This window comes from Podarcis cretensis (assembly GCF_951804945.1).
Source record: "Podarcis cretensis genome assembly, chromosome: 8".
NCBI classification, from domain to species: Eukaryota; Metazoa; Chordata; class Lepidosauria; order Squamata; family Lacertidae; genus Podarcis; species Podarcis cretensis.
The window spans coordinates 76,235,756-76,259,661 of NC_137177.1; the positions used below are offsets into that span (position 1 = coordinate 76,235,756).

The following is a 23,906-nucleotide window of genomic DNA, read 5'->3' on the forward strand; positions in this document are numbered from 1 at the left end:
GCGCGCCTTCCCCTCTCTCCCCGGACCCCTTTTGAATCAAGGGGCGGCAACGGGGAGAAGCGATCTTCTCCCCTCCGCCCCTTGCTTCAAAAGAGGGGACAGAGGGGAAGGCGCGCGCGCCCCTTCCCTTGCTTTAAAACAGGTCCGGGGACAAAGGGGAAGGCGTGCGCGCCTTCCCCTCTGTCCCCGGAGATTGCGGGGCAGGCAACGGGGAGAAGCAATCTTCTCCCTGCCGCCCCTTGCTTTAAACAGGTCCGGGGACAGAGGGGAAGGCGCGCGGCGCTTCCCCTCTGTCCTCGGAGATTGCGGGGCAGGCAACAGGGAGAAGTAATCTTCTCCCTGCCGCCCCTTGCTTTAAACAATGGACGGTCTCCATAGGAACGCATTGATTGATTTTCAATGCATTCCTATGGGAAACCGTGCTTCGCAAGACGAAAAACTCGCAAGAAGAAGAAACTTGCGGAACGAATTAATTTCGTCTTGTGAGGCACCACTGTATAGGTCAAGAAGCCATAGGCCTGGGTACTACAGTTCCAGGAATAAGCATGGGATGAAGCTCAGTCCCATCCCGTCCCGCCCTGCCCCCCCCCCGGTGTGTCGCAGAGTTACAACACAGTAGTACTCCGGGTTATAAACTTAATTTGTTCCAGAGTTCCGTTCTTAACCCAAAACCGTTCTTAACCTAAGGCTCACGTTTGCTAAAGGAGCCTCCGGCGTACGATTTCCATTCTCATCCTGGGGCAAAGTTCGCAACCCAGAGCAACTACTTCCGGGTTAGTGGAGTTTGCAACCCAAAGTGTTTGTAACCCAAGGTACAACTGTACATATAAAAAAGGAAGAGTTAAGATGGCATCACCAGCACCTGCTCTTTGAGTAATCCATTCAAAATGCTTGTACTATGATTTGGAGTAAAGCTGTATTGACTTTAGAAGCACACACACTGGAGGGAGGGAGAGGGCGGGAAAGGACATCTGAAGCAACAATATGTATTAAAATTACGAAGTAGAATTACAGAGACGCAGCTATAAAATGTGAGCTTTCAGCTTCTGAATTTTAATTAAGCAAGTGATGTACAAGGCTCCCATATATTAAGGAGAAAGGGGTGAGAAGGAAAGACTTTTTCAAGATTTAGATGGGCGGGAGAGGTGGGGTGGGAGAAATGAATTCACGTGCATTTGAGATTAACCCTCCGAGCACTGAGAGATAATGAGAGAGAGAGAGAGAGAGAGAGAGAGAGAGAGAGAGAGAGAGAAACCCTGCTCTTACCAAGATGTCTGCATGTTTTCTGGTGTTCTCGTTAATCTGTTCTTTTATGTCTGCTGATCTGTGAGCTATTAAAGACAGACTCAATGTCAATTCTGCCTTTGATGCTCTTTGAGGGGAATCTTAATGCTCTCTTTCTGCCTGTTCAGACTACTTTTTAAAAGATGTATGCAACACACACGAAAGCTGGTGAGGGAAATCAAGTAACTGGCTGCAATAGTCCTCACAGGCTCTCTCTTTTTTTAAGGACAGAGGATGAGACTTCAGTGAAGACACCTGCCCTTTGGAGACCACAGCTCAGCTGTAGAGCATGTGCTTTGCATCAGTGGGGGCTGTCGCCCACTGAGACTGGTGGGGCAGAAGGCAAGGGAGCCTAACAGCATGGGGTGCCAGAGGCAATGGCAGATGGAGCCAACTTATTCTAGCTTGATCACCACACTCCTCCTCCCTGTTGGGTTCTACAAGGGGCAACATGGAGACTAAGCAGGAGGAAGCTGGCAGGTTGTCCTACCACCTTGGACTGGTTGAAAGTAAGATGGTAGGCAGGTGGGGGGCTGGCAGTGGGCAGAATGAGGTTGGTGGGGCAGTGCCCCACTTGCCCTGATGGATCAGCCTCCGCTGCATTGCAGGTTACCAGTTTCAATCCAGGAGGCACTTCCAGTTTTCAAAGAGCAGGTGGCATGAGATGGAACCTGTCTTTCCCAGTCACAGACTCTGGGGCAGCGTTCAAAACTCCCATTGTTCAAGGCACGTTTTGTGACAGGGAATTTCACTAATGTGAGCAGTGTCTGAACTCTGGACGCAGGATTGAGCCTAAAATTTCAGATTAAAACTGCAGAGTGAAAGGAAAGGAGGACCTTTTTCTGCCTCCCCACTTCCAGCTACTCTCTGAAGACTGGAGGAGAGCCCCTCAGCTATGTATTCTTGTTATTAAAAAAATTAGCTTTGTACACAGCTTTGTACTCTTGTTATTAAAAATGTGCATCTAGACACTCCATTGTGGTGCCCATAACCTAGGATTAAGGTGCCATTTAGCTCCTAGCTTTCATATCTCTCTTTCTAACACTGCTCTGAGGCCAATGCCTGTCAGGGCACTAGACAATACTGAGCTTGATGGACTCATAGTCTAACCTGGTATACAGTTCCTATAACTCCCAGTAAGGAACCCCCCAGTATAAATCCCCAGTAAGGAAGCCATGGGCAGACCTGAAGGGTGTGTTTCCTGCCCCAACCTACCCCCATCAGGCTATAGGAGAGGAAGAGAGATGGTGCCCTATAGGTGGAACTCCTTGCCCCAAGAGACTACTTTATCCTCCACCATGAACGTCAGGTATGGGGGGGGGGCTCAGAGTGCCTGAGCACCAACAACGCAGGGCCCCCAAGCAACTTCCAAGGTCTTGCAAGGCCTCAAACAGCATCTCTGAGGCCTTGAAGATGCTTTCCAAGACCTGGAGAAGCCTCAGAAAGCATCTACGAGGCCTTGGAGATAGTGTCCAAGGCCTTCCAAGACCTCCAAACCAGACTTCCTGTGCCTCCGGAAGCCAGGTTCCGAGGCTGGGGGGCATGTGTGATGTCACGCTGTCACATCACAACGTGACGTCATTAGATCATGCACGCTGGGCACCCACAACCTGGGGCCCAAGTTGGCTCCCCGGTCCTTTTTCAACAAGCGTTTCTGCTTAATGTGTTGGTTGGTTGGTTGATTGATTGATTGATTGATTAATGATGCTGAACTTTTATGTTCTTGTATGGTGGGCTCACTGTTTATAGGTTTGCTTCTAAAATTTTAAGCTGCCTTTGTAGAACAGGAAAGGAAATTATACATCTCCCAGCAGTTGCAGCCATACTGAGCAGGATTTAACACCCCCCTCCGCTGCTCATCAGCTGGTAAGTGAGGGTAAAATCCTGCAGTTTTGCTTGTGTGCACCAGTCCATTGTAGGGACCTGATGCACACAGCCAATGCAGAATCTGATTAGCAGGTGTGGGCCAATTTGACTCCTTGGTGTGCCAAGATCAGTGCACAGGCCAGAAATTCTCCACTCCCATTTCATACAATAAATAACAGAGTAAATGGGGGTGGGGGATCCAGATTGGGACCTTGGCTGGGGGTGGGGGCTTTAATCCAGCATCCCTGTTCTTCTGCCCCACCAACACCACAGTACTAATTGAGGTCCCTCTTGCTCACTATTAACACTTAAAACAAGAAGAAGCCATTCATACAATTGCTAATTGCAGTGTCGTGTCTTGTTTGGCCCCCAGTCAGCCACACACCTCATTCATTAACCTGCCTTCCACCTTGATGGGAAGCACTGAGCACAAAAGGGGGCTGATAATTACCAGAACAAACAATTTCTGTCCCACTTGATTTGCTGCGGAAAGCATTAAAATGAAACCAGTTTTTTTTTTTTGGGGGGGGGGGTTGCCCATCAAAGCCTAAGCCACAGAAGGAATAAAATATAAAAAAGCTGGAAAATTTTACCCATGCTATTAAGCAAATAATCACTGGAAGGAGTTGTTCGACTAGATAATATAAACGCTGCACAGCGAAAACTTCCCCTGCTCTTCATTTCTATCGGGTGTAATTAACAATAAATCATACTGAGGGTTACAGCACCCTGTTATTACATAAATAAAACACTAGCAAAGAAGCTTGTCAGGACTGATTTATGTGAAGTGCTGCTCTGAAGTTTATTGCATTTCCATAATAAGAAATCATAGAGCATATCAATTTTTTACCATTAATCTTTGGGGCTGCATATTATCATTTCTGAAGGCGCAGGAGCACACCCCCTTGGTACAACATGAGCTGCTTGCCAGTGACTCACGAGGACTGATCCTCAACCCACAAAGAGGAAAGGCAGGAGGAAGGCGGGCCAAGCCAGCAAAGGGTTGCCTCGCTGCTGTCGGGCTTTGCCAAGCGCCACCCCAGACCTGCTCAGCTCCGCGCCCAGGAAAGCCAAGCAATGTAGGGGCAAGTAACACACATAATCCTCCTGAATCATGGCTAGTGTTAGTACTAATCGTAGCCCTGTGGCCTGGAGCATCTCCTAGCAAGCAATGTCATCTTCCGTCCCTTACAGCTATTCCATAAAGTAGAAAAGGGAACAAGACAGCATATAAGCAGGTGCAGAATGCTGTGGCTAGACTGCTGATAGGGGCTGATGGTATGTGACACCTGCTAAAACATCTGCCCTGGCTGCCCATATCCTTCTGGGCCAAGGACCAACTGAACCCTTATAGTCCAGCTCATTCACTGTTTGTTGCCCCCCCCCCGGCCAATGTCAGAGAGGCCTAACTGGCCTTCACCAGAAGTCCGGCATTTAGTACCACTGTCCCTTTGCCATGGGACACTCTTCCAAGTGCTGATTTGGCAGGCACCCTCACTTTTGACTTCCAGGCATCTCTTGAACAATCATTTATGCCAAAAAGCCCGTGGAGCAGCCTAAAATGCCACTTAAGTAGCCAGGCATTTCAAATATTGCTTTCAACCATCCGTCAACCATTCTATTTCTACGACGCCTTTCTGAAGTCAAAGCCATGCTCAAAGGAGACTCACAACGTATTTAAAAATTACACTGCTACAAACGTAGCAAAATTAGTCATAAACGGTAAACAAGACATCAAAAAGTACACAACTGAATTGAACAATTTTTGCATAAATCATAAAGATACAAAAAATATATTTGAAGTGCTGGTTGTTGTTTTCACTACTATCTATCTACACCCACTTTTCATTTTTCATAATCCTTTTACAGATGACTTGTCTATTTTGTTTGCATAGTACACGCACACAATAATAACAAAAAGGAGTTCAGTCTCCAGTGGGAAAGGTAAACTTGATACTGCTGCAGAAATTTATGAAAAGCAAAATTCAGGCTGAATTCAGCTGCAAAAAAACAGCTCTAAAAATCCTGGCAGTGTTACCAAAACTTACCGTGCTGCTATTTTCTCTTTATAAAAAACAAATGAAGGTATTCCACAAATCTCCTGCTCTCATTTGGGCCTTGCAGGGGCCACCATCCAGATTACCACTCAGATCTCAATACCTGCTCAGCTCTGTTCAGTAACTACCAATACAGTGGTGCCTCGCAAGACGAAATTAATTCGTTCTGCGAGTTGCTTCGTCTTGCGATTTTTTCGTCTTGTGGAGCGCGGATTCCCCGGGTATTAATGGCTTTAAGAAAAAGGAAGCAAACTCGCAAGACGTTTTCGTCTTGCGAAGCAAGCCCATAGGGAAATTCGTCTTGCAAAGCACCTCAAAAAACCGAAAAACCCTTTCATCTAGCGAGTTTTTCGTCTTGCGAGGCATTCGTCTTGCGGGGCACCACTGTATGATGCACAGGCACTGCTGGGCCCCTACTGTGCTTCTCATAAATCTACAGCAGACAAATCCAGCAAGCAAGAAAGAAAGTGGTGCTCTATATTATTTATGTGGAAGAGAATTATGCACTGTGGCTACCTGTCGTTGAAAACGTCAGCACAGAGGTAGTCTGGCTTGTGAACCACAAAACCTCCAAGTCAACTCTCTTACCTAAGTCACTAAATTGAGCTTCAGGGAAGATGCTCCTCTCTCCACATCAACACTGGCACAAGACACTTTGCTGCCTGGAGAAGAGTCCAAGCTGCACCCCTCCCTGCTGAACACTTCAGGTCTTGACGTATTCCCTGCCCTCCCAAGCTACAGTACCACCTCAATAAAGTTGCTTCACCCTGCCGTATGGCAGGGTCCTTTTGCTGGCTCTTCTCAATCTCAGCTACCCCATCTGCAATATGGCAATATATATTTTTGGAATGCCCTTCGGTTGCGTTATCAAGCTGAAGCCTTCTCTACAGTCTGAGATAGGCAGCAGGGCTCGTTTCATCAGCTCTGCTGGAGGGCCGGCTTCATCACTCACATACTGCCCCCTGAGCTGTGTCACCTGGTCATTATAAGAACAGCGATTTAAGAATTGGTGGTCTGTGTTTGATTCCCCCCCTTCCCTCCCTGTTGTTTTACCCTTGTGTGTCATGTTTTCCCCCTCAAGTTTGTATTCCTGTGGGTACAGACTGTTTTGTTTTAACTGATTGTATGTAAGCCACCCTGGGAGCCTCTTTGGCTGAAAGGCAAGGTTCTAATGCTCTAAATAAAAATAAATTCAATAAGCCTTCTAAAATCTTTACCCAGTCGGTACCGGTATTGGAACTGAAGTGTTTTTATGCATGCACTGTTGTTCTTTTAAAGTGTTTTTATATTTATAATTGTTTCTTTAAAACGAAACATGTTTAATTCTGCAGTTGTTCTGTTTCTAGGAAGGTAGCTATGTTATTGAACAGCGTTGAGGATCTTAAAGACAAACAAATGTAATGAGATTTTATGGACTGGAGTCCACTTTATCAGATGAATTTAGTCTTATCCTGAGTCATCACAGAGTGGTGGTGTACACAAGTTGTATACAGGGTGTGGTGGTAGAATTGTCAACAGTGTGGTCAGTAGGAAAGGAAACACATTAAGTAAATGATATTAAAAGTGAGCTGGGGGAGGAGAACCCTGTTCCACTAGTGGGAGCCCTTGCACTGGCTTTCACTAGTGCACCATGTTAGTTGCACAGGTGAGTCCACATATTTATGTATTTGGATTTTCCCTACCAAGATCTGTGGCTACTAAATGGCCCACCAATGGAAGTAATAAAGATGATTCCTGCACAAGCAACATCCAGCTTCCAGACTGCAATGGGATTAGAAATGTAATTAGAAAAGGAGTGGGTAGCAGGGAGAGGTTAGGATATGAACACCCAGTCTCTGTGGCACTGTAGCTGAGGCCATGGTAAAAAGTTGAATTCACAAAGCTCTTTGGTGATTAGCGGGTCTTCCTGCAGAAATCACAGCTTCTATATGAGAAGTGATGGAGCAAGCTAAAAGCTGGAAAACTCACAGAAGCAGATGGCATCCCATCCCAGGTGAGAGCTATGGAAATGTAAGTGCAAAATCACAGGGAAACTGAGGTCAATGTATTGTGTTGTGCCTAAAAAGGAACAACAACAAAAAGTCCAATAAAAGCCCAAAACTGCAGGGGCACAGTGTGTTCAGTCAAAAGAAGTACCTTTAGCTTGTGGATTTGGGTTCAAATCCCACTTTTTCCCCAATTCTGAAAAAACCATCAAGTGGTCTGGTATTGGGGCTAGGGAAGACTCTACTTGAGGCTTTAAGAAAGCTGCCTCTGCTCAAGGTTGACCTGCCTTCATCAGCCTAGAATCCTCCAGCTGTTTTGCACTACAATTCCCATCAGCTGCAGCTGGAGGGCACCAGATCGGGGTAGAGTAGACAATATGCTGCTGTATACAGCCAATCCCATGACCCACCATTCAAAGATGGAAAAGCAAACCAGAAAGATGATTCTCATCTTTGCCTTAAGATGAGCAAAGACCCATGGAGTAACCCAAAGTTGATGGGGGAGGGGAGACAGCAAACTATTTCAAGATTAGTGCAAAGTTAATGGCACAACAGCAGGAGACTTACTGTGTTGAGTGCATTGAGAGTAGTGTCATCGCGGGAGGCTGCGACACACCCGTCTTCCGTGGATCCTCCATCGCACATCCCTGCAAAAGCTGCCATGCTCCTTGAAAGGACAGAAAAAGAACTGTTATTGCGTTTGCCTGAAAATGCAAGAAGAGTATTCAAAAAAGAAAAGAAAAGCTGTAACTCATTGGGAGAGCAACTGCCTTGGGATGGAGAAACTGCAACCCCCATCATTTCCAGGTAGGGCTGTGAGACACTCCCTGACGGTGAGTGTGGATAATTCTGAGCTAGATGGACCAACGGCCTGACTCAGAATAAGGCAGTTCCCTATGCTTCTAAAAGTCTGCTGACAACAGTGCTCAGTTTTTGCAGGAGTTGCAGCTGAGCAAATTAAAATTTATACTACACCACATGATTGGGAGATTTATCCTGAGCGCAAGATGTGGAATCCTTTGTGCATGAAGGAATTTAGACCTCAATCTCTGAGCAGGATGCTGCCGCCTGAAGCAGCAACTCCCCACTGCAGGGACGAGGGAGATGTGTTTGCTTCACGTTACCGTGCTGCCCTCAGGTACATGAGCAGGTCGCAGTCATTGACCCCAGGCATCCACACAAGCTCCTCGTGCTGCGTCACTGTGTCACTGTCTCCGGAAGGGAACGGCTGCAGCTCTGGGAGTTTGGCCTTGAGGGGGGGAAATTCAAGAGGCAGAAGCAAGAGGATGTTTGTTAGCACACATGCAGACACTGGATTGTATTTCTGAGCTCCACCAAACATTTTATAAAGCAAGCAGAAATGGACATGTAAAATACTCGCCCCTAGTGTGAAAAACAGCCTCTAGGTGACCAAATGAAGGTGGCTTTTGTGTGTGTGTGTGTGTGTGTGTGTTTTTGGAATGTGGCATTGTGCTTGTTTCCCACCCTTTCCACCATGCCCATTTCACAGCTGAGGAAGAGGCAGGTCATTTGCTTGATTGCTATCTCCTATAGCAGAGGTGAAGCTGAATTACATAGCCTCCTTGGAGACCTATAGTGCTTTGCCAAAAATATCCTCTTCCTCTGTCTTGACCCCTGCAATCCCATATCCAGTGCTAGATTTACATATAAGCTAAACAAGCTATAGCTTAAGGCCCCACTCTCTTGGGGGCCCCCAAAAAATGTAAAGGAAAAAAACTGGATGTACATTTCCAAAATATAAGATAAAAAACAAATAAAATAAAACCTACATACAGCAACAGTGTTTTGTGTTGTGTAGGCTCCTATTTGTTATGTGCAAATGGCTTTAGATACCTACTAGGTCCATAATATATATAAAATATATATATAGCATATATTCAACACAAAAAACAGCGACAATTTGTTGTTGACAAAGGACAGCTGGACATATAAAGGGCCCCATTACCTTCAGTAGCTTAGGGCCTCATCAAACCTAAATCTGGCCCTGCTCATATCCCTACATTCACTGCATCTTGGACCTGGAGATATCGGGACACCCCCCCCCAACTGACCCCACAGGCATTTCCAGAGTGTGAGAATGTGCTGTGGCATGAAGGCACACTGTGTGCTTGCTGCAGGATTCAATTAGCAGCCTTGATCATTGACAGCAACGGTTGCAAGACAGTAAAAAGCTTTTCAAGCCTGTAATTACCTCTCACGGTTACAATGCAAAGCACATCTGAAAGGCTGTATTTTATATAGATATAGATACATATAGATACATCTAACCAGTAATTACATGCCACAGGTTCGGAAGACATTCTAGCACTCCTCTTGTATTTTCCTCTGGTCTTTTTCTCCAGAGGGAAGAAAATGATGCATCAAACTTTACCACTGGTATGTTTTAAAGTGGCTGTAACTTGCATCAGGAGGGATCGGAAGCAAATGGGCATGCTCCGACGCTTTAATGTATGCCTGCAAAGGCCAAAAATGGACCTGAACATTGACACATTTACAGTGGTGCCTCGCAAGACGAAATTAATTCATTCCGCAAGTTTTTTCTCCTTGCGAGTTTTTCTCCTTGCGAAGCACGGTTTCCCATAGAAATGCATTGAAAATCAATCAATGCGTTCCTATGGAGACCGTCCGGGGACAGAGGGGAAGCGCCGCGCGCCTTCCCCTCTGTCCCCGGACCTGTTTAAAGCAAGGGGCGGCGGGGAGAAGATTGCTTCTCCCCGTTGCCTGCCCCGCAATCTCCGGGGACAGAGAGGAAGCGCCGCGCGCCTTCCCCTCTGTCCCCGGACCTGTTTAAAGCAAGGGGCGGCGGGGAGAAGATTGCTTCTCCCCGTTGCCTGCCCCGCAATCTCCGGGGACAGAGAGGAAGCGCCGCGCGCCTTCCCCTCTGTCCCCGGACCTGTTTTAAAGCAAGGGAAGGGGCAGCGGGGAGAATCACTTCTCCCCGTTGCCGCCCCTTGGTTCAAAAGGGGTCCGGGGAGAGCCTTCCCCTCTCTCCCCGGACCCCTTTTGAACCAAGGGGCGGCAACGGGGAGAAGCAATCTTCTCCCCGCCGACCCTTGCTTCAAAAGAGGTCCGGGGACAGCGGGGAAGACGCGCTGCGCTTCCCCGCTATCCCTGGAGCTTGCGGGGCAAGCTTCGTTTTGCGAAGCAAGCCCATAGGGAGATGCGTCTTGCGAAGCGGCTAAGAAAACGAAAAACTCCTTCGTCTAGCGAGTTTTTCGTCTTCCGAGGCGTTCGTCTTGCGGGGCACCACTGTATCTACCTTCCTGAAATAGTGCCAGCAGAACAAGAAGCTGTGAAGGCACCCCAAGAATATCCAGTAAAAGGAGGAGGTCCTCCTTCATTTGTAGTGGTCAATGTGGAAAAGCAACACTATCACAATGGAAGTATCCCTTTAGAGCAGTCTTCCAAGTCAGTCTACCAAAAATTATTCGTCTCCCCTGCCTCAGCACACAAATACACACAAAATACTAGACTACCTTTCTATAAAAATTATCGTTAGCAAACTGTAGCCTGAAAGCAGGAAGCTAACTTTCCTGCCTAGTCACCTGGAGTCGATAATTAACTTGCCATAGGTGAGTGACTTATTTCCAAGCCAGCTTTATAATGCAACAGGTTGGGATAGTCCAAAAATGCAACCAACTCTGTTTAAATCTAGGGGTTGGTTTCAAGTTCCTCGTCACACAAATATAAAAGTAGCCCACCTGGATCAGGCCAAAGGTCCATCTAATCCAGCATTTGTTTACAACAGTGGCCAACCAGATGCCTATGAGGACCACAAGCAAGGAATGAAGGCAGCAGCCCTCCTGCACCCTTTTCTTTGCTTCCCCCTAGCAACTAGGATTAAAAGATATACTGCTTCTGAATATGGAGTCTCCATATAACTATCATGGCTAATGGATGTTGACAGACCCCATCCTACGTGAATGTGTCTGATATGCCACTTCCCAAGATGAAATCATCCTGTAAATTATATGAGGTATGTGTATTCAGAAATAAGGCAATTTCTGCTAGACTGCTGGGTTTGTTTGGCTGTTATATACAGGGTAGAACCCAATGTTGGGCTAAGTGAATTTTCTGTCAGCACAAGAATTCCTGCTTCTGCAACAGAACATTCTTCCCTGTCTCCTTCCTCCCCTCTGTATTATCCTAAATCTGTTCCAGTTTTCCCAGGTGTCTGGAGCAGATTTGGGGAGGGGGAAGGAGTCCCATTGTGCAAGGAGAAATCCTTGCATTGATAGGATAGGTTAGTTGAATACCACCCAAAGAGCCCCGATGTATCAGTTTTGCCCTATTTATTACATTTATACCCAACCTTTCCCCTCCAAGGAGTTCAAGAAGGTGTAAACAGTTCTCCCAACTTCTCCATTTTATCCTCATAACAACCCTGTGAGGTAGGCTAGGCCAAGAGGCAGTGACTGGCCCAAGGCTACCCAGTGAGCTTTATGGCTGAGCAGGGACTAGAACTTTGGTCTCCCAGGTCTTAGTCCAAGACTCTAACCACTACACCACACCGGGTCTCTTTTTATGTACAATTATGCTGGAATTTGGGAGGGACCACAGTTGAGTGGTGGGGTGACTGCATGCAGAAGGTACCTTGTTCAATCTCTAGTTATAAAGGATCAGGTAACGCAGGTGGCGCTGTGAGTTAAAGCCTCAGCGCCTAGGGCTTGCCGATCGAAAGGTCGCGGTTTGAATCCCTGCGGCGGGGTGCGCTCCCGCTGCTCGGTCCCAGCGCCTGCCAACCTAGCAGTTCGAAAGCACCTCCGGGTGCAAGTAGATAAATAGGGACCGCTTACCAGCGGGAAGGTAAACGGCGTTTCCGTGTGCGGCTCTGGCTCTGGCTCTGGCCAGAGCAGCGATGTCACGCTGGCCACGTGACCCGGAAGTGTCTCCGGACAGCGCTGGCCCCTGGCCTCTTAAGTGAGATGGGCGCACAACCCCAGAGTCTGTCAAGACTGGCCCGTACGGGCAGGGGTACCTTTACCTTTTAACAGGCATGATAGGCAATACTTCTCCTTGCCCAAGAAAGTCGCCAACCATCGCAGTAAGCTATCCCTGACCTAGAAGGCTGAACTGTCTGACCTGCTTGAAGGCAGCTTCCTAACATCTGGCTAACAGGTGGCTAAAGGTAGTTAAACCTGTATTATCTTTTTGCATGGACACACCTGCACATCCGTAGCTGGAGAGCTCTGGCAGTCCCCAGGACACTTCATCACACTTTACTGCCCATGAGCAAAATGGAAGAGATTACAATTTTAAACAACCTTATTTGGGTAGGAATTTTCCTACAAATTTCAGCAACACCTCAGGGATATACTTGATCATTCTGCAGCATAGTCTGTGGCGTTATGAGCATTTAAAACTCTCCCACACACATAAAACACAGGAGACAGAGAGAGAGAGAGAGAGAGAGAGAGAGAGAGAGAGATATGCACCAAAGTGGTCTCTCCAATCCTGCCCTTAATGGGACTGAGAAGCAAAGTGTGGGAAAGGCAAGATTCCAACCTGAGAGGTGTCCAAAGTAGTACAGCAGCATATACAGATGTGAAAGGGTACCTTGGCACGCACCCTCGAGGCCCTCATTCAAAATGCTATTTAATAAAAATTAAGCCGTTTTACACTGAGAGAAGGGATTATTCTGCTCGGCAAGGAAGCTTTCAAATAAGGCACTCAAGGGAGCGAGTCCCAGAAGGCTTACTGTGCAGAGCACGCAACAACCTAAGCCCTGCAGGGCTGCTTTTTTGAAGAAAGGAAAAGGAAACAAAAAGGCCTCTTGCCTCCAGGGGATACTATAGGATTTGAAGAGACTAGTGGTAAAAGAGGGGAAACGGTGACATGATAAATACCACTTGGCACTTATATAATGCTTTTGGGTGTTCATACAACAACCTTGCAGGGTGGGTCAGTAGTATTATCACCACATGGCAACAGAGGGGACGTCTGAACCTTCGTGGTTTGCTTAAGGACAACTAGATGCTATCCACACCACACATTTAAAGCACATGGCTTTCCACAAAGAATCCTGGGAACTGTATTTTTTTTAAGGGTGCTGGAAATAATACCTCTATGAGAGCTACTGTTCCTATGGTTCACTGGTTGGGGTGGAATGATGAGCAGATGTGAGCCTCGTGAATTCATAGCAGAGGTGACATTTGAGCCAGGGGCCTCTGGGGCCAGAACTCATTCTCTTAAGACACCACGCCACACACGGTCCTGTCAGTGACTGAGCGGCTGCTTTCAACACAAGCGAGGGAAGACCCTTCCCCTCCCAAGACCACTCTGTGCTTTCTAGTGGGCTCAAGGCACAGGCAGCTAGGATGAGTAATAGCTCTTACAGTGTTCACTGCCTTGATAGTGTGTTTGTCTGTGCGGATGATATAGAAATATTTTCAAATAAATAAATGTTTGGGGGCCAATGGTCACTGTTGGTCTGTATGGGCAGAAGGGTTGTAGACCCTTAACTGATGCAGTGTCACAGAACACCTGGGCAGCCCTGGATCAAGATGCACTTCAAACTGAGATGCACTTCAAACTGTGGTCTGTGAGCATCCTGATGTGGCGTCAACCTCCCTCTTTGACTGCAGCACGCTTAGGGGGACGTGGATGACACCTTGAGATTTGCAGATCGGAGATGGCCAGAAAGAGACAGTTCAGTCACTTGATGTTCCCATTATGTAAGGAAGTCTTACCTGATGACTAGGCCCAACCCGGATTTCACCCTGTGTGCTGTTCAACCGCCTGCAATGGAAAGATACAGAACCACCAGTGAGTAAGGGGAGCCAAGTGGTGCAATGCACACCCTTCCTGTATTGGGTGAGCATGTACAGCCACTGCTTTGAGAGCACAACTGGGAATAAAACCACAGAATGTCTGGTTAGTCTTTAATGCCATTTCAAAACGGTGCAGGGAAAAATCCCTCCAGCCTCCAGCAAGACTCCAGAGCAGCCTTTGCTATTTTGGACTGTAACTCCCATCATCCCAGACCAGAATGGGTGGGGTGGGGAGAAGAGTTTTAAGTTCAGGACATCTGGAGGGCAGCAGGTTTGTGAAGTCGGCTCTGGAGGCTATTTTCCCCATCTGCTAACTTGGTGCACCCCAAAACCAAAAACAATGTTAAAACAAAGTCATTTGATCAGCAACAGCATGTGAAGCAGCCCTTTGCAAAATGTGAGGAATGACACACGGTGACATGGTGCCTCAGCTGCTCCCTGTTCAGCCTTTGCCTAATGGGAAAAGCCTTTTAAAAAGAAACCGAGGCTGTGTCTGCTTACAGCTTGCATGAATCAAGAACCTTCCCCAGCACCACACACACACACACACACACACACACACACACACACACACCAATCCTGGTTGCGTTTTTCATTTCAGAAAGACACCCTAAGGTGAAGGCAGAGAATGTGTGTGCCCAATCTGAAATGTCAGTGCCCAAAAAGCACGGGGGCGGAAACTGTGGTGGCAAAAGGGATCTGATTCCGCCCCCACCTTTGTTTGTTTAATGTTTCATCCAAAGGACGTCTCCAGCAAGAGGCTGCCATCTAGCTGCATGCAGAGAATGCCACTCTATTTTAACTCCAATTCTGGCCTCCAGCAGCAGTTCTTAGCCCATTGGGCCCTCCTTTGCTCAGCATGGGACTCACCACTAACATCTAACAGGCACACCTAGGAAAGCCTTGGGCTAAAGATTTCTTGGACACCTTAACGTGCAAGACTAGGTATTTTAGGGTTTTGCTCTGAGCTTTGGCACTGCGAGGCCTGCTGCTTCTTTCTTTTCTTTTCTTTTTTAACTCTGTGGCCCTGAAATAAAATTCCTGAGGGTTGGACCTTTGCTAACTAAGCTTAGTGCTAAGCTGTCAACCTTTATTTTGGGGGAAATGCCAAGAGCGTGGGTACCAGCTACAAACATTTATACTCTTATGGTTGGGAGGCAGCATCTTTCGCAGTAGGTGTTTTCCTTTACATTTTCCTTTCCAAAAGAAGTACAATAACATTTCTTTTTTAATTAAATGAAAAATAAGGTTTTATTTCGGACGCGGGTGGTGCTGTGGGTTAAACCACAGAGCCTAGGACTTGCTGATCAGAAGGTCGGCGGTTCGAATCCCTACGATGGGGTGAGCTCCCATTGCTCAGTCCCTGCTCCTGCCAACCTAGCAGTTCAAAAGCATGTCAAAGTGCAAGTAGATAAATAGGTCTGGCAGGAAGGTAAACGGCGTTTCCGTGTGCTGCTCTGGTTCACCAGAAGCGGCTTAGTCATACTGGCCACATGACCCGGAAGCTGTACGCCAGCTCCCTCGGCCAATAAAGCGAGATGAGCGCCGCAACCCCAGAGTCGGCCACAACTGGACCTAATGGTCAGCGGTCCCCTTTACCTTTTAAGGTTTTATTTACTTAGGGTGAATTTATCCCACACTTTTCCTCCAAAGCTCAGGATAGCATGCAACAAGCCAGTAAGTCAACAGAAAACCATGGAACGGACTCAAGCCATACGTAGTGAGCTTCATGGCTGAGTACTGATTTGAACACAGGTCTCCCTGCCACCCATCTGACACACCGTCCATAACACCAGCTCTGGGTCAAAGGAGGTTTTAAAGAAAGCATTTTCCACACCTCAGGGCTTACATGCATTGCTACTTATGCCAAGAAGGTTTGCTTCCCCCATAAGACTTGAGGCCCAACATGAAAGGCCAGCAACTTCCAGGTTTATTACAGCTACTTCTAGGTAGGTTGGGATGGTAAGCTATTTCTCAGGGGCCCACAAATAATTGTTACTGATCTCTGAGCAGCCTGCTTCCATTCTGCTTATTTTAAGAATCTTGTAACGTTAAGAATTTGCTGCCCAAGTTTGCTTGTTTTCCTCTACTCTCCCCCAAATCCTTTTTTCCTTTTGTATCATGTCTTTTTACACTGCAAAACCTGAGAGCAGGAACCACGTTGCTTTCAGCTGATACGTCAGTCGCTCTGAGGACCTCCCCAGCTGAGGAAAATAATCGCTTTCAATCAATGCTTTGCTGATCAATCAGCCATGAACCAACATTCCCTAAAACAGGTCCCTGGAATCAGCTGTGGGGAAGCTTACAGTCAAGAGCAGGGGTAGGCAACCTAAAGCCTGCGGGCCGGATGTGGCCCAGTTGCCTTCTAAATCCAGCCCACGGACGGTCCAGGAATCAGCGTGCTTTTAAACGAGTGGAATGTGTGCTTTTTAAAAAAATGCATCTCTGGGTTATTTGTGGGTCCTGCCTGGTGTTTTTACATGAGTAGAATGTGTGCTTTTATTTAAAATGATTCTCTGAGCTATTTGTGGGGCATAGGAATTTGTTCATTTGCCCCCTCCCCAAATATAGTCTGGCCCACCACATGGTCTGAGGGATGGTGGTCCGGCCCACAGCTGAAAAAGGTTGCGGACCCCTGGCCAAGAGCAGGTTACCTGAGAGACAGCTTTGTCCCTTATACACCCGGTAGGGCACTGTGGTCAAGCTTCTCCTGCGAGTTCCAAAGGTCTCAAAAGCCTGCTCTGCAGTAACTCAGAGTAGGGCTTTTAGTGTGGCTGCCCTGTTCTGTGGAACAGCATCTCCGTCGAGATATTTTCCAGAACAATTGGAGGCATTTTTGTTCTAGGAGGCTTCCCCAGCTGAATGAACAGGTCTCTGCCATGGGTGTCTCCTTTTCTTTATTTTTAATTAATTTGCTATTATGTTCTCTCCTGTTTTTAACTTTTGAAAGCTTTTTATTATTATTTTGCATACATTGCCTTAATACATATATGTGGAAAGCGATGTAATAATAATTAACTATAACGGGAGAAGGAGAGGACATTCAGGCAGGTGAATAAAAGTTAGCAACCTACAAAAGAAAAGAAAGATTCTCTAGATTGCTGTGGGCTGCCAGTGGAGGAGCAGAGTGCTTGGGTTCGATGCTGGGAAAGATGGAGTGCTCTGTCCTACCTGCAACATCACCTTTATTCACCTACATGCAATTCCCGGTTGCCAGTGGCCACCGGGCTAGTGGTTAAATACCAGCCTGAAGAAACCCTAGCCAACCATACATAATCATATGCACTTTGAAGGTCAACCTGAATTTATCTGACCTAATTTTCCTCTTAAGGACGTGTATGCATGTTACAACATACCTAGATGCTCACTGCATACACAGAATCTATTTCAAACCGGTAACATCCTGCAGCTGGAATATGCCACTGTATTGTCTTCTCCCTCTATGGAGTTCACAGCGAGACAAGGAAAGATGAAGCGCACTTTTATTATGTAAAGGGAGGGGAAATGCATGAATAGGAATCAATGCTTGCCGAGTTGCAAAATACAGACGGCTCTGTGTAATCTTTTCTGCAATCCCAGCTCTTTTTATTCCCACAGTTGGGTTTATAGTGAGAAAAACAAGCCGCTAAACCCATCCTTTTATTCCAACACCTTTCTGTACAATGGCTCCCTGCCCAGAAAGAGGTATAAAGACGCTGTGTGGTCTTCATAAGAACACTCTGAACAGAACGAGGCAGGCAGGCAGCCGGGGCTGCGTTCTGGCCCCCGGGCTCAGCAGATTCAGACAGAAGCTCTGCTGCCACTCAACTCTTTTCAAAAGATGCGTCCAAACCCCGACCACAGGGTCGATATTGACACACACGCACCCCAGTTCGATGGGACTGCACGTGGGGTGAAAAAAGACCTAGGGGTTGAAAGGGGGTTAAAAAAAAGAGAGAGTCTGAGGTGGAAAAGACGTTTACAAGGTATGCTGCAAATATTTTTTAGAATTACAAAACAATAAGCCTCGGAAATAAAAAGTGTGGGCATGTACAGGGTGCACCTCCCTTGTCAATGAGGAGCCTTTGTAGTTAATAAGATGATTCCATGATACAAGAGTATCCTCTCCCGCACTTGTTATGTTTTACAATTCCTAGCAATGGCAACTGATTGGTGATGATTAAAAGTATGACATATATTTTGATATTCCTTGACTTGATTTCATTTATACACCTAAGAATTTGGGCTGGGGCCTTGACAACTTATGAGGGGGGTATCAATGAACTCAGAAGTTTGAGAAACCCTGCCCTGGTATAAGAGGCTATATCCCAGCACAGAGACGGCTCCTGCACATTTCTGGAGCTAACCCTCCACATACACAAGGAGACTCTATAGCATGGGTAGGCAAACAAAGGCCCGGGGGCCAGATCTGGCCCAATCGTCTTCTCAATCTGTCCCACAGACAGTCCAGGAATCAGCATGTTTTTACATGAGTAGAATGTGCCCTTTTATTTAAAATGCATCTCTGGGTTATTTGTGGGGCCTGCCTGGTGCTTTTACATGAGTAGGATGTGTGCTGTTATTTAAAATGCATCTCTGGGTTATTTGTGGGGCATAGGAATTGGTTCATTTTTATTTTTTCAAAATATAGTCCAGCCCACCACAAGGTCTGAGGGACAGTGGACCAGCCCGCTGCTGAAAAAGTTTGCTGACCCCTGCTCTATAGCGAGGTGGGCCAACTTCTCATTCCAAGTGGGTCACACATTGCCTTGTTGCATGTGTGCAAGGGGTGGGGCAGGGTGGGGGAATCAAAAGTTGCCGCATGCGGTCCTGGGGCAGCAGGTTGGATCACCCTGTCCTAAAGGGTATTTCTGTGTGTTGAGAAGCCCAGCTCTGTGGCTCCCCAAGAGGGAAGGTTATAAATGACAGGGGCTTTTCAGTGGGGATGAGGAGAAACTGAGGTAGGGATGGGGGAGACAGGATGGAGAGAGGTGGGAAACCTATGGCTCTAAACAGATATTGCAAGACTACAACTTCCATCATCCCTGACCATTGGGCATGCTGCCCAGGACTAATGGGAGAGGGAATCCAACAAACACCTGGGGAGGGCATGCACCCAGGCATCCCATCCCTGGGGTAAAGACTTAAGATCCAGGTCAGGCTTAAAAGATTGCACTTCCTCTCGGAGTGCATAGCTAATTGATGGCATTCTATGCTGCAAGATCTAGCAACGGGCTGCCGGCTTGGCCATCTTTAAATAGGACCGAAGACATTCACAGAACCTAGTCGCCCTGGTTCTGCGTGCCACTGAATGCAAATTGCTGGGAAGCTATTGTTTGAGAGAGCTCTTGCCTTCATAGCCTGGGCTGAGGGTTTGCCAGAGGCATCTGGGTAGACCACTGCGAGGAGCAGGCGACTAGACCAGATGGACCTTTGGTCTGATGCAGCCCATGCATGCTCAGATGCATAAATTACATCATCACAGAGCCATCGTTCTATGCAAATCTGGTGCCCTCAGGATCTTTTCCTGGACTCCAACTCCCACCAGCCTGTGCTGAGCTAGGGGCTGATGGGAGTTGCAGTCCAAAACCTCTGGAGGTCACCAGGGTTGGCAAAGGCTGGAACACTTATTAGAATAGCTTCAGTGGATCAGCATCTCCACCCGCTTTTCCCAAGGTTTTCAAAGGCTGCGTCATCCCCTGCTTGGCTACTGTGGAATGGTCCTCGTTCCATATACTGCTTCTCTGGACACAAGTGCAGATTGTCACTTTGCAGAGGTTTTTATTTTACTATCTCTAGGCACACACATACAAGCATCGGGAAGGAGCAGGAAGATCAGCTAATTGCCAGAGGCATTTTTTTTAAAAAAAACCAAAATACACGACACATCTCAACCTACAAATCTCCAACACTGCTGCCTTCAGATATTGCCTGGATCACTTTGGTTTTTGCCCTCCTTTATTCTGCACATCCCTTCCTCCTAGCTCTGTTTAAATATGAGAAAAGGAAGAATGCAGTTAAGAAGCATAGGGGTTTTTTGTGGAGGGAAGCTTCTGGGGTACTCAAAACTTTGAAAGAAGTATGCATTTACCCTTGCACACACACACACACACACAAGGATAAAAAGACACAGTTGATTAAAAAAAATTATGTTAAGGTCAATGAGTAAATGCAACAATAATGGAGGGAAGTGTTGGGCTGTTTATTCCATGAGATGGGGTTGGGGGTTGGGGAAGGGATAAGGTTGGAAGTGGGGAAGGAGGGGGGAGGATGATGAGAGGAGCAAAGGAGCCAGCGCAGTGTATGAAATCTGACACCAAAGGAAAGCAATGTAACAAAAGTGGTATCCATAGCAACAACAACTTAATATTTCAGTCCCTCTTCAGCTGCAGCGGATTAAATATAATGACAAGATGTTCCCCCTTTGAAAAGTAACCTGTTGCCATGGAAACGCTGTAGTCTCTTGAATAAACAGGGACTGGACAGAAAGGAACTGGAGGCCTGCAAATGAATATCAAAAAGGAAGGGACTCTTCCCCCCACCGCCACCCACACCTACCCCACCCCATCCCAGGGAGCACTGGAGCCCTCTAATCCTCAGGCAGATAAGTGGGGTGGGGGTGGGGGGGTTGGCTACGAGACAAGAGAACTGCCCTTTCTGGCTTCGAAGCAAGGTGGGAATCAACGTGAGGGTCCCAGGTAAGTGGGAGAGAGAAGAAAGTAAGACTGATGGGAGGGCTGGACCATCAGTTTATATTTCCCTTGCAGGAGCTCAAATAGGAACATAGGAAGCTGCCCTATACTGAGTCAGGCCAAAAGTTCCATGTAGCTCAGCATTGTCTACACTGGCTGGCAGCAGCTCTTTGGGGTTTCAGGCAGAGCTCTTCTCCAGCCTGAAATGGGGGACTGAACCTTCTGCATGCAAAGCAGTTGCTCTGCCACTGAGCTACAGCACGTCCTCCAGATCCCCACGTTGTATGGGGACATTGGGACAGGCGCCCAACACATTAGTAAAAGGGGCAACTTCAATTACACTATGTTTTAAAGGAGAAAGTAAAGAGCCTCCTGCACCTCTGACTTTGGCAATCCTATCCACTAAATCCCACCACCACCACCACCACCTGAATAATGTACAGTTGCTAAAACCCTAAAACCCTTAAAACCTTTAAGCAGTTTCATGACCATGGAGCAGCTTGCTCCTGTGTGCTGCTGGAGACTGACTCATCTCCACGGTCATGAGCAAGTGATCACCTCCAGCCTACTCAACAAGGCTGGCAAATGGATAAAACTCTTTGTGTAACAGAAGCTACAGAAATAACAAAAGGGCTCCCCCAAAAGCCTTGGGACTAAGCCGTTAGGCTCAGCTGGTCGATGTTAGAGCACATGTTCTATGTATGGAGGGTTTCTGGGTTTTGCCCATGGCATCTCCTGCTCAAGCAGAACTATGGAGGCCTCAACCTGCCTATGGTTCCTGGAACAGATGGACTAAAAAGTGGGCTCAGTATAAGGCAGCTGCCCCAAGCTCATGTCTTCCAGACGTTCTGTACAACACCACCCACGCAGGCTGGAGCTGATAGGAGTTGTAGACCAAATACATAGGACACATTCACACCCTACATTTTTAAGCACTATGATACCACTTTAAGCTGTCTTGGTTTCCCACAAAGAACGAGCTGCAGTTCGTTAAGGGTGCTGAGAATTCTTCGGAGACTACTGTTCCCGTCTCGCAGCAGTTTAACCATCAATCCCTTTCCCATGGAACTCTGGGAATTAAAGCTCTGGAAGAGGAATAGGGGTCTCCTGGCAACTCTCAGCAACCTTAACAAACTACAGCTCCCAGGAGACAGCTTTGGGGGAAGCCATGCCTGCTTGAAGTGTTATCATAGTGCTTTGAATACAGGGTGTGAATGCGATCAAGTTGTGGAAGCCTGCCTGAACTGCCTTCCTCCTCTCCTTAATTCTTTCACACTTCCTACTGTGGATATTGCTAAATGGATTTCACTTTCAAAGATCAGCACCAAATTCTGCATGTGCATTTGTTTTGTTTTTAAAGCTAAATGTCACCTTCATAGCAACCTTGGGATGTAGGCTCTTTGGATATTACTCTTGGTGCTGAAGGCTTGGAAGGAAAGGAACGTAAGTTAAACTCATACTTCCGTTTCACAGATTGAGATGGCTGTGGGGGGTGGGGTGGACTTGCCAAAGGGCATCCTGGTTGAGGACCAAAGCCCATGTCTCTCTGATGCAGCCTGCATTTCCTGACTCTTGGATGCATCACAACTATTTTCTTATTTAAAAGCAAAAATACCCACCACCCTTCCTTTGCAATTTAGACAGCGAGCAACTGCCTCAGGGGTGTGTGGTGATATGGAGAGGAATGAATGAAGCCATCAGCATTGCTCCTCAAGCCTCTCTGTTCCGGGCATATACTGCTGATTATGGGATGCTGAGGGCAAAGAACAGGAAGCTGCCACCTCCATCTTGCTCTGCTCATGAGCGTCCCCTGGAGTATCTGGCTGGTCAGTCACAGAGGCAGAGCAGTAGATGAGATCCTTGGCCCGATCCGTATTTTTTTGTTTGGGAGCATTAGCAAAGCTAACAGACACCACCTGGCAGTGGTTTGAGTGAACTACTGGTGATCCAAGGAGATTGTACTTCCAACCAGCTAGGTCAAGAGCAGGGAGTGGGGTCTGAGCATCTGAAAAGTGGCTTTATCTTTTAAGGGTGAACAAGCCCTTGAGGACAGGGACAACATATGAGGAAGGGCCAGAGCTCAGAAGCAGAGTACATGTTTTGCAGGCAAAGGGCAGCAAGTTCAGCCCCTGGTGTCTCCAGAAAAGGTTGTGAAGTACTCATGCATGAAACCCTGCAGGGCTGCTGCTGGTCAGTGTTGACAATACTGAACTAGATTGGACTAATGATCTGGCTTGATAGAAGGCAGCTTTCTATGCTCCTATATCTATCCCTTTCTATGTTCACATAACTTTCTTTCATTTGGGTTTTTGTTTGTTTTAGCATTAGCTGCTCAATCCTATTCCCTTAGCTTCTTGTTCTTTTTAACCTGCAATGGCCTCCAATAATTTCCCATTTTACAGATGGCAGAACAGAGGCTGAGAATGAGCAACATGCCCAGAGGAATGCCTGTATGCACAAAACGGAGCACTTGAAATATGACTATGGAATCAGGGCCAAAAATGCTTTCTATCTGGCCACATTTCAGCCCAACGGCTCAACTGTTCTAATAACTGGCCTACTGCCATTTATAGAATCCATTACATTGGGCCTTTCAAATATCCCCTTTTTGCTTCCTGGCACTGAATTGGAACTGATGCAGCATTTGATTCTTCCAAGTAGATATGAAGCATAAATAGACACACCAGTTTAAAAGGATCCTGACGCAAATCCTGTCTTAGAATATGCTGGTGTGGTATAGAGGTTAAAGAATCAAAACTAGGACCAGGAAGAAGTCAGTTCAAATCCCTGATCAGCGACGAAGCTTTCTGGCTGACTTTGAGCAAGTCACTATCTCTCAGCCTCACAAGGTGAAGATAAAACAGAAGAGGATAACTGTGTGAGCCCTCCTTGCCTTGGCTACAGCTTGTGGTTAACCTTCTATTTGGGGAAAGGTTGTATCTCATTGGCAGAATATCTTGCTTTGAGGGCAGAAGGTCCCAGGTTCAATCCCCAGCATTTCCAGGTGGGGATGGGAGAGACCCCTGCCTTAAACGATGTAGAGTCGCTGCCTGTCAGTGTACTGAGCTGGACAGACCAATGGCCTCAGTATGAGTCAGCTCTTCTATGTCACTAAGAGAGAGCTAAAACACAAGCCTGGGTTCAAGTGTTACACTAAGCCAGGCCATGGTTTAGCTCAGCACGGAGGCAAAATGATCAGGAAGGGGAGTGGCGGCACTAAGCCATGGTTTGGCACTAAGCATTGGTTGGCTT

General features: G+C 47.1%; 1 protein-coding gene across 19 annotated transcripts in view; it reads right to left on the reverse strand.

Moving 5' to 3' along the window:
* The window catches only part of RERE (arginine-glutamic acid dipeptide repeats), a 351,307-nt gene that overhangs the window by 121,856 nt on the left and 205,545 nt on the right, over positions 1-23,906 (reverse strand). For all 19 annotated transcript variants that reach the window (XM_079986730.1, XM_079986735.1, XM_079986734.1 and 16 more), the window contains 3 exons: positions 13,903-13,951; positions 8,317-8,441; positions 7,760-7,859 (listed from right to left, as the gene is read on the reverse strand). In XM_079986730.1, the coding sequence (XP_079842856.1) occupies positions 7,760-7,859; positions 8,317-8,441; positions 13,903-13,951 (274 nt within the window). The remainder of the gene's footprint in view (positions 1-7,759; positions 7,860-8,316; positions 8,442-13,902; positions 13,952-23,906) is intronic.